Source organism: Macrobrachium nipponense, chromosome 25 (genome assembly GCF_015104395.2).
Source record: "Macrobrachium nipponense isolate FS-2020 chromosome 25, ASM1510439v2, whole genome shotgun sequence".
In the NCBI taxonomy this organism is placed as follows: domain Eukaryota; kingdom Metazoa; phylum Arthropoda; class Malacostraca; order Decapoda; family Palaemonidae; genus Macrobrachium; species Macrobrachium nipponense.
The window spans coordinates 641,822-653,940 of NC_087214.1; the positions used below are offsets into that span (position 1 = coordinate 641,822).

The 12,119-nt window shown below is 35.4% G+C and overlaps 1 protein-coding gene across 1 annotated transcript; it reads right to left on the bottom strand.

Moving 5' to 3' along the window:
* Positions 1-5,212: 5,212 nt before the first annotated feature.
* Positions 5,213-11,025, bottom strand: LOC135198946 (uncharacterized). Its single transcript, XM_064226864.1, has 2 exons — positions 10,617-11,025; positions 5,213-5,301 (listed from the first exon to the last, which is right to left on the bottom strand). The coding sequence occupies exons 1-2, from the start codon at positions 11,023-11,025 to the stop codon at positions 5,213-5,215; spliced, it is 498 nt and encodes a 165-aa protein (XP_064082934.1).
* Between the last annotated feature and the right edge of the window lie 1,094 nt (positions 11,026-12,119).

A 12,119-nucleotide genomic window follows, 5' to 3' on the forward strand; every position in this document is an offset into this window, starting at 1 on the left:
GAGTAATAATGTTTCAAAGGTGTAACAGGAGGAAAACCTCAAAGCAGTTGCACTTTGATACCAACTGTTAGGAGAGGGTGGAAGATAAGAGAGAGAATATGAAAGGGGGTACAGTAAAAGGAACGAAAAGGGTTGCAGCTGCGGGCCCAAGGCACACTGCAAAGAACCTTAAGTAAAGCCTACAGTGCACCGCATGAGGTGCACTGACTGCACTACTCACCTACGTTGCACATGTGGAATTAAGGTAAACGATACATGAAAGCTTTCTTCCATCCCGAATATCTCTGCAAATTACTTGATTCAATTTCTCCTAATTTTCAGTTTTAGCATCTGAAACATTTCCGACTTGCATAGATTTGAAAATACTAAATGCATTTACCTACCCATTAGAAAACCCTTCTTTTTATTTTAAAACTGTATTTCATCTACAAAAAATTATATAGGATGATTTACCATTCTCTCCTAGTATCAAGTTTTCTTAATCCACTAAAAGGCATAAAAAGATGCCAATGTTACTGTATAGTTAAATCTAAACTCATGCTCTGGAATATATTACAACCAACTAGTGAAAATCACACATCACATTTCAAACCATGGCATCTTGACTAATGTACACTAGTAAATCTTTTGAAAAAAGAACTGGGCCAGGTGGCTTAAGGTTTTCAATACCACAAACTTATCGTTAAAAAGAACTTATCTATGTCAGAACTTATATTATAGCTAATGCTCACTAGGTATTATAAACCAAATGCAGTTAAATGATTTCATGTTAATAATTTCTCTCCAAGAATATTTTTGTAACACAAAATCTGCGACGACAGTGGACCCCCCCATTCACAGTTCCATCTATTCGAGGATTTTTCTGTGGAACATATATTCACATTATTAACAGAAAATTCAACTGTTCGCGGTATTTTTCAAAGGAAAGTATTCGCTAATATACTGTATTTTTATATAATTTCGTGACTACATGCATTTTTTTTGTGATACTATACTACAAAACTCAGGTTTAAGCATTTGTAGAGGGGTTTTTGGTTTAGAGATCTTAGCTATTGGCAGGGGTTGTGGTACCCATCCCACGCGAATACCAGGGGTTGACTGAAAGTATACTGTACGCAAAAATCTTAAGATTCTTTTCATGTAAGTTGCCACTGAATACTATACGCACACAGTTTTGGTTTTATAAGTTACATTAGAAAATGCATCCTTTAAAAATATCTTAAGATCTCTATACTGTCAACAGGAAATAATGATGAATAATCAACTCTGGCCTCATATAAAAGTGAAAAAGCCTCAACCAGTAGGCCTAGGTAGCATCCTCTTTGATCAATTTAACTGTTGCTCACTTAGAAACAATATTGAAAACCTCAGCAAACCTGATAACGACCACATACACTTTCAATTCCTTCCAGAAAAGGGAACAAGAACATTGGTTCATTCGTTTTGCATCAAACTCTGCTCATCCATGATAAGAGATCATTTTAAGAAGTGACCAAGGCAAGATACAGAATGTCTGACATACTGAGTTACAAAGAATGGCACACTTCCCAAGGTAGAGGTTGTGGTTGATAAAAGTCTCTAGACTTTGAGAACTTCCTCATATCCAAAACATACATAAATCTATAAGGCTTTTTAGATAACTTCCAGCCTTCAATTGAAATGAAATTAATCAGCATTATGACAAAGCAACAGAAAGGCAAGTTTCTGTTGTAAAGGAATTTCTAATGTGGTAGCAAAACATGTGAAAACTCTGTACGTACATCAAGGAAAAACAATGCCAATGTTTTGGTTCATCCTACTAAAATGTTTTAATCTACTAGAATCCTATGAACCCTATTCATATAAAACAAGCCCTCAGGGGGTCATTGAGCTGAAATTCAGGCTTCCAAAGAATACACTGTTCATTTGAAAGAAGTATGTACAGGAGATACTAAGAAACCCTGAAAGAAATCAGTTATTAGAAAAGAAAAAATAATTAACAAATTAATAAACAAATAGGATCACCTGAAGAAAAGCGACCCCAACACACGCTGGGGTCGCTTTTCTTCAGGTGGAAAATATTGGGGTCTTTCTTAAGGTGAGGAATTAACAAGGTAAAAAGCCAGTTTATAAGTTGATGATTATTAGTGTAACGACATAGAGACTACCCAATAAAAGTGCTAATGGTACTTAAGACATATTATTTTTCTTTTATGGCTAAGAAACAAAACTTTTTACTCTTTAACACAAAACCAAGTGGTAAAGCCCTCATGGACCGTGCAGTTTATGAACAAGTTGTGCAGCCACTTTTAACAGATCATCCCCTTCCTGCTATCAACTGGTTGAAGAGCAAGAATCTTTTGAGGAGAGAAATTAAGTGCATTCAGTGCAGAAATTCAATGAACTGGACTAAACTCTCTTCTATACTACAAGATAATTATGTGTGGAAATGCCAACTTAAAGAGTGTACTAAATTTAAAAGCAAAGTTTCTATTCGTAAGGACTCATTCTTTGCTAAATCTAAACGTCCACTGCAGAAGTGGATTCAGGCTATTTATTACTGGTGTAACAACATGAGTGAGAATACAGTGACTAATATTCTAAACATTTCAGAAAAAACCATGATTGATATTTACAGTTTTTTTTAGAGAAATCTGCATGAAGTATTTTGAGGTAAACCCTGTTAGACTTGGTGGTAATGGCATAATTGTGCAAATTGACGAGTCTTGCTTTGCACGAAAAAACAAATATCACAGAGGACGTGCACCAAATCGGCCAATATGGGTACATATTTGGAATGGTCGACACTAGCATTAAGCCAGGTGTTGGATATTAGTATATGGAGATTGTTGAAACACGTGATGCTGCAACTCTACTTCCAATCATAGAAAAAGTTGTATTGCCTAGTTCAGTAATATGCAGTGATGAAAGGAAAGCTTATTCAAAAATACAATCACATCTAAGATTTCAGCATCAGACCATAAATCAATCCCGTAACTTTATTGATCCAGAAACAGGAGTACACACACAGGCCATCGAAAGTTATTGGAACAAGCACAGCACAAATCAAGTATTAAGACAATGCGAGGATGCAAGAGAGAATTTTTTAATTCATATTTACAGCAATTTATGTGGTTTAAAAGACATGTTAATAGTAGGTTTGATTATTTTTGTACTGAAATTGCAAGACAATACGCTTTTCATTAACTGTTGATTGTTTGTCTAAATTTGTGTTTTTAACAAATGTTTAATAAAGTAGTTTTTAATGAATATATATATATTTTTTTTTCTCCTTTTTTCTATAAAGTGGGTCACCTGAAGATTGGAGACACCAACAAGCAGGGGTCATTTGTTTATCTTCAGGTGGAAAATATTGGGGTCGCTTTTCTTCAGGAGGACAATATTGGGGTCAATTTTCTTCAGGAGAGGTATTAGGGGTCGCTAATCTTCAGGTGATCCAACAAATACATATAAAAGAACAGTAAATTATAAAAATACATGGAGAATTGCTTTACTGTACTAGTCATACATAGCACCTTTGCTTCAATGTTTAAGGCTCCAATTGCACAACATCCTCAGGGATACTGTTTCACAATTCAACGAGTGAGGAATAAAAGACCTCTGGAATTGAGAAGTTTGAGTGCATGCGAGACAGTTACTTGAAGGAACCAACATGTGGTCTAGTTACATACTGCAAGACACAAGGCCACTTGTTATCTCCATCAAATGTTTAATCTGAAGCACATTATTCCACATCACTAACACCAATCATATGCAGTATGTAGATGGTTAACATCTAATTTGGAAATCAGCCAGCAACTACTAGCATTGACCTTAAGCAAGGCTATCATAAAATAGAATCCATGTGTCAAGATATAGTTCTCCAGTTGTATTCATGTGTACGTATATATATATATTCACCTTCTACTGATGTACTTGGCTGGGAAGTGACAAGACTTCACAAAGTCCGGGTATTCCACTAGAAGTGACATTATCATTCAAACAAATTTCTCTCAAATAACTGCCCTAAATGTGTAGCCCACACTAAATATTAAATTCCTACCACTGCAAGCAGCACAACTAACAACTCCCTTTACACTCCAAACTAAGACACCTAGAAAAACACAGAATGTAAAAATGACACAATGTTGCAACTTGCACTTAAGTAAGAGAAAACTAAGATGCTTTTCCTAAAGTCAATGCAGTACATCAATCAAAGGATTTCTGATAACTTCAAAGATCATAAGTGTTATCATTTTTAAGTCAGACATCAGATGCATCTACTTGATGTCTGATGGCATGATCTAAGACTTTTGCTAGCAGGTATTAAAAACATTTTACCACTTTTGTTGAATAACATGGTCCAACACTAAAAAAAAATATTCATTCTCCTTCCAGGACTGTCTCGCATATCACACTCAGACTCACTCAGAGGAATATTATTCTGGAACAAAGGTAAACGCATTACGCACTAAGTCAAATCTGTACGAAAACATGAACATCTTGCATCCCAAGGTGAAGATATATCCCACACATTCTACAAAATCATCCTTCAAGCCTTAATTAAACTTAGATGTAGGTCACACATTCTGTTTTCATTGTACTGCATTGGCACACTCTAAATGGCATTAACTTCACATATCTTTCCGACCCGTATACACTAATATACTAGTTGACTTTTGTGAAATGATAAGAGCCACTGACATGGGTTTTTCTAACATGTGATTCAACCCTTCAAGCACTCTTTATACATTATCTACTGATGCCATGCCTCTCAAGGACTACGTCAAGGGTCCCATAAACTTGCTTCTGATGTGGTACACTTCAGTTTGTAACTGGAGTTCTCTTCTCGATAGCCGAGAGCTCAAAAGATCATATGCGTATGTTGCAATCTTCTTCATAAGGGCACTATTTTCTATACCATTAATTACAGGAAAAAATGCATAAAATATAAGAACAAGGAGAATTACGTACAGAACATTAGCTACAATCCTTCAGACTACATCTTGGCAAAAAGTAATGAGTAAATGCATACAGTCGTGTCCTTTTGCGCTATTATCAAATACTGTGTCATACATTCTTACATGAAAAAAAAAAACATCATTCCTCAAACTCTGCATATGATTGACCTGCTTGCATTTTAAAACTGCTTAAGCCAAACATTGCTGAGGTGTGGATGCCCCTTTGCTTGGCTAAATTCAGTTCAGTTCAACCACACTGATAATGATATGACTCAGCATGATGTTTTCATAGCTACTGCAGGCACAGAAACAGTTCCCTTATCTCTGGGAATATAAAAAAATTCAGCCAGTATTAACTTATCTGTTAGAGTAAAAAATGTCTTAAAAGTTCTATAACATGCTGAACTTCCCAACATTTACAAAACAAAAAACAATGACAGTTAATCTACCATTGATGAAGAAGAAAACCTTACAAATAATGAATAAGTTGAACCAGTCAGTTCAATCAATCAATAATACTGAGGATGCCAGTCTCAAGAATTTACTAACTACTATAATAGGAATAAAGTGGAATATCACACAACCAGATCACCAACTACAAAGTTTCACTATAAAGTGAAGGATCTATCAGATGCCTATTCTTCTGACACCTGGTAAAATATTCCACAAATTGACACATGGATGAGCCAGTTGCATACAGGTAATATCCAACAATGCAAGCTGAAATTAAATGCCTTTCAGCAGAGTGTACGAGTGAGAGAGATAAGAACCAGTACACTGATGCACCTTTCTCTTATCAGCTCTTTGTAATCACTGCCTTGTACATTTGTTATAAATGTACTGTATTCATATTTTGGCTATGTGTATTTTCTGTGTACTGTATCTGTATACAGAATAGCTTTAATCCTCCCACTTTTTGCAAGGAAGTGCTTAATTTAGGGCAAGTTTACAACCATTAAAGTTTAACATACAAAGTTATTTTCAAGAATAAGCAACCACAAACCCACGATTCTCTTTGGCAAGATTTTTTTCACTGAATTGGCAGCTTCTATTCTTATTTATACCCTACTCATGTCACTAAATAAGAGACAAGGTACAAAGCCAAATTTCCTACCCAAGGATAAGGATTTTGGTGCCAAATCACAGCAAAAACCACTTTAGCTTTGTCACGAAATACTGTCATAGTTTGTTGCATCGAAAGCCAGCTGTTAAAGGTTGCTCTTAATCATAAGATGACAATCATATACTTGCTTCATCGTTCAGTCATCACCTAGTCTCACCCTAATATCCTTTTTTTTTTTTCTTATTCTGGCGACATAGAAGTGATGAAATTGGTTTTCTTATCTCTTCCACATTATTCAATTCTACTTTTCACTTTGTGACCTCTGAATCCTTGAGTGTTAAATTCAGCACATTGAACAATGAAATTCTCTTTGGTATGAAGATAAAGACTATGAACTCAATCACGCTTTATGCAAAATACATAAATAAAAATCTTAATTCTGTACAAGACACTTAATGAAATCAACATCAAACCCTTCAAAAAAAAAAAATAAATAAATAAATAAATAAAATAAAGCTGAATGAAGCAAGACAAGTGCAGTCTATGTATGCAAGTACAGGGCAAAATGTGCAATTATGCTATATGTAAAAAGTGAACTCTCACAATAAAGAACAGGGATATACATGTGGCAAGGTTAATCACTAGTACAGTACACAGCCAGGTTTGCTAGCCTACATGTACATTAATAAGAAAGGGACTGGATGGGCCATTGTTTTGAGCAGCACAGTAAGTAAGAAGCTTATGAACTAATATACAAGAAAAGCTGCAAGGCACGAGCTGAAAGCGTGAACTCTCATTACAAAATACACGCTGTAATATGACAGTTATGAATAGCATACAGTGATGAAACAAATACAGCACACAACTCTCAAGAAAATGGAGAAAATCTTCAGAATTGAAGCTGTAATAATGAAGACACCTAGGATTCACTGCCTTTAAACACAGTTATGAAACATTTACTTTGGAAAAAATAACTAAATTTACAGCCTTGAAATTATAAGCTACAAATAATATAGTACAAATAATTACCATTAGGCTAATGAAGTAAATTCCACCAAATGACAGACAACACAAAGTAATGAAGAATTGCGCAACCTGGATAATTTCACACATGGTTACGACACTTTACGACTCACGAAAACCCCAAAAAATGAAAAAAGAAATGAAGATGTTGGTAGACCCAAAAGTTTAGAAAGAGGAAAGGGTATACTATCATGATTCAACCAAAATCAGAAAATGTAAGTTGGGTATATTTCCTGTTTCCATAAGAGTTACATCTGAAACACTACTTTTTTATATAACTTCCATTGCAAATGTATCCATGTGCAATGTATAAAATTACCTACATATGCTGCCATATTCATGAGTATTATCCATGTTGTACTATTTGGTCTTATGTGATACCATATGCAACCCTTTTTGTAAATTAGAACATTACCAATAACCACCGACAAATGGTATTGCTGTAGAATAATTTTAGGTCCTCGAATATGTAGGCCCTAATTTTTCCCATATCTCTGTATTTTTGGCTCAAACAATTACCAGCTAAAAGCTCGTGTTGCTTGTCCCATATACTACCTACCAGAATTAATGTGTAGGGATGTGAAGAGCTAATTTCATTCTTGTGAAGAAGAAAGGAAGCGAACATCAAGTTACATTTTTACCAACAAATATACCAAGACTTGCACTGTAATCCAAGTGCACTGCTCTAGCTGTTTAAAAAGTGTTCCATAACTTCCTTGAGAAGTTTTACTTGCCTGTAGCATATGCACAACATACAAGTGTTTGTACAATCTTTTATTGGTTTTGTGCGTTATGTAATAGGAAAATTTTTGGCAAATAAAAACATAAAACCTTCCCTTAGACGAGATCACAAAAAAATTATATCGTTTAAGCTACTTGCAAAATCAAGAGTCAAATGGTTCTTTATCAATTTGGCATTAACTTCTTACAATGTGAAATGAATTACTGCCACAAAACAATTATACTAAATAATCCAGTCAATTACCAGCACTGGAACACAAAACTGTACTACCTTCTATAACTGCATCTCGAACTCTCACACTGATAGGTTATAGAAGGTATGGCTAGAATGAATCCTTGTAATTTAGCCTTGCAACATCCTGTGATTTTGGTTTTGCCCCACCCTAAAAACTGCTACATATATGGTGCTACACAATTGAAGGGAAGGAATCACAAAAAAGTGGCATCTCATACCAATAACAACGATCAGGAATACCTAAAACATGAGATAACCAGCAACAAAAATAAATACTAGTTCATGAAATTCATGAAAAATTTTAGTAACCCATCATAATAGAATTTTACATTAACCCATTACAGAATTTTGGACGTTAAAATATCATTTACCTGCATTTTAAAGTGTCTTGAATTTTTCTGATGTTCATTTCCTAAGCAAATGACCTAACCAAACGCATCGAACCTAACCAGGGGTACCATGTCCTTACCCTAGTGCATAATAGCCTAATAGTTTGACAATGTTGCAAGAACTTCTCTAAATCTGAACAAGACCTATCGAATAGTTTAAGCTCCTATATTTTATTCATTTTATTTCTCTCACACTGGTCCCCCAAATTGTAGGATAAGGAGAAAAGGGTGAGGTCTCTGAATTGTGGGTTAAAAGCCTAAGAAAAAGTTCAAAATCCTCAAAAGCACTCATTTGCTAATGAAACAAATAACATTAATGCTCAAAGCACACATTAAAACTCAGTCAGATGATATTATCAAGTCCAAAATGCAAAATGGGTTAAAGTAAGGTAATACCATACATTATTTTCTTTTGGATTTTATTTCGTATCCAATTTACTCAGTCCCCACCAGTAACTGGAATATGTACATACCACCTTTTGTTAGGGTTTTTCTTAGCATTCAAGTTTATGATATTTGCCATCTTCTCTTTGCGTTTTGGCGCTCATCCCCTAAACACAGCAGCCATTTTGTGCGTAAACTGGTATTTACCAAATTACATGGTGCGGTGGCAGTCTTCCAATTTTCCAATTCCCTTCCTATCGAGCCAAGACACAATAGTGTCTTTATCCAAATATCACTTTTTTCAAACAAAAATTATCACCATATCTCATTTTGAACAAAAATTATTGCCAAATTTGCTTTCAAATGAAAATTATCACCATACCTCTTGCCTTGCGAACAAAAATTTTATATCACCATCTTTGCTTTCAAACAAAATGTATCACCATATTGGCTTTCAAAGAAAAATTATCACCAAATTTGCTTTTAAAAGAAAATCAGTCAGCGGCATATTTGCTTTCAAAGAAAAATTATCACAACATTTGCAGGTCACATCACCAAATCAAAAACACTTATTTCAAGGAGAAATCACCATCTCGCCAAAAAAGAAGAAATTTTGCCAAGAAAAACTAGGCCTAGTACATGTACTGTGCATAAAACATAGGCCTATACAGGAGGATGAATATAATCTGGCCTAAAACTCAATCAGAGTGATTTGCACATAAGCCTGACCCAGCAGGGAATGAGCTAACCGTGGATAAGGTTAGAGCCAATACCTAGCCTATGGCTATCCTCATTATCATACAGACGAATTGTTCATATCAATATTAATAGGCCTAGGCTTGCATGTAATAGCTAGCCTCCTCATATAAGGAAATATGTTATCGATATAGGCCTAGATGTAATGAATACCTTTTTCATAGTATCACCAAAACAAGTAACCTAACATAAGCCTAGACATAAGACATAATGACTACCTTCCTCATATGCCAAAGAAAAATTTCTCGGCTTAACAGGGCTAGATTTAATGGCTATATAACTGATTTACACTAATTTACCTTATTATTTTTACCTGTAATTGAGGAAAAACTAAACACCTATATAGCTAATTTAACTGAATAACTTAGATCTCATATCTCATTATGTTTCACCTTAATACAAACAACAGAAGAAAAATTTACATAACTGAATTACTTAGATCTAAGTATACCTTATCATTTTCACAAAAAAAAAAGAAAAATCTGAATAATTTCCTGAATTAATCAAGTCTACCTGTACTATTTGGTTAATAAAAAAACATAAATCTACATAATTAGCTTTATTACTTAAATGTACCTTATTATTTTTATAATTAAGAAAAAAAGAAAAACCTAGTTAGCTATACACTAATTTTCTTAATTAATTAAATCTCTACCTCATTATTTTTACCCTTAATGAGGGAAAAATTCTATAAAGTAATATCCTAAATGAATGACTTGAGACCTAATTATTATTTTTACACTTCATTACAAAAAATAAAATATAAACAAAATATATGTATCTAGCTGAATTACGCAAAATATTTTTACCCTTAATTACAAAAAAATAAATAAATAAATATAAACAATAGAGGAGAAAATCTACATAGCCTAATTAACAGAATCAAGATCTTATTATTTATATTCCTTAAATACAAAAACAAAGAAATAATAATTATATAATACTCTTAAAATACAAAAACAGAGATACCATTCAAAAAACAAAGAAATAATAATTACTTAGCTATACCCTTCAATACAACAAAACGAAAACAAAAATATAAAGAAAAAAACCTGTCAAATCGACTGACAGACAGACAGACTGACCTATGACGTCGCCCTTGGCGTGCTTGACCACGAAGTAGGCGTCGTCGCCGAACTTGCCAGGCTTGACTTTCTCGAGGGTCCTGTTCTTCGGGAAGCCACTGACGGCCGTCAGGAACCTCAGCTTCTTCCTGCTGGTGGTGGTCGTCGTAGGCCTCCTGCTACTCGATACGACGAAGGTGGAGGAGGAGGAGGAGGCATCAGAGGAAGAGGAAGAGGAAGAAGAAGATGAAGAGGGGGGAGGCGAGGACGACGACGATGATGACGACGGAGTACTACTCGCTGCTGCTGTCGTCGAAGAAGAAGATGGAGACGTCTGCTGTCCACCTCCTCCTCCACCGGTGCTGACTGTGTAGATGCCGTTGGCTACGGCTCGCGAAAATATACGTCCATAGGCAAACACACTCTGCATGATTCGATTCCTTTAGACTGCGCTACTAATCTCGCTCTTTCTTTGGCAAATTGCGATTCTCACATGATGGCGCTCTCCCGCAATAGGCCTTCACCCAACAACAGCTCACCCTACACTGAGAGTGACTGACGAAATCTCTCCTCTCCCTCCCCCCCACCCCCACCCCCCCCCCTCCCGCCAACAAAAAACATCGCTGCTGTTCCTCCGTCGTCTGCTAAGCGACTAAGCCACCGCCATTTTTAAAAGAGGCCTATTTTCCCCCTCCCCATTTCATTCCCTTGCCATCCCTGTTCTAGAATATATATTTACAATTTTTCTCTCTCCCTCTCTATCTCTCTCCACCAGCACCCAATCAATTCCCCATCACTCCCACCCAACAAAAACATCGCCGATATTCCTCCGTCGTCTGCTAAGCCTCAAACGCTACTCACCGCCATTTTTAAAAGGGGCTCTATTTTTTTCCACCTTCCCATTTTATTCATTTCTGTTGCCTCCTGGCTCTAAAAGATGGTAAGAGTATAATACTTTTTGATGAATTTGTCTACGTTGCCATATAAGTATCATAGAGTATATAATCTAAGCATTGTATGTTAAGTGAGAGTTCTAGATTTTGAAAATTATTTTTCGTAATCATCCTTCTTCGGATGTTGACTGAACGAAACTCTTTAACAATGTTAACTACAACGTCTTTTACCGTAATGCAGCATTGTAATACGGAGATGAATAGGCCCATGAAAACATTATTCACACATTTCAACCATATTTTTCTGATAACAAAACTTCTGTAGCATATCCCTGATCATTCGCGTTTATACATAAGTTTTGGTACACGAAATATGCATGGTCGCAGAATGCAGTACGTTTTATGGGCCATTTTTTGGTCTTAATTTCATAACTAAAAATGTTCTGCTTCAAATCTGCAACAATCAGATGAGTTGCCGCTATTTGACCGTAGTATGGACGCACCTTTAGGTTCATGAAAGATAAGAATACATCTTCAAAGGGATCTGGTGAGAATGTTTGCTGTTGTTCCAGTTTCTTTTCCAGGGATTTTCCAGTTTGACCTATATAAAGAACTATGCGACAACACGTCC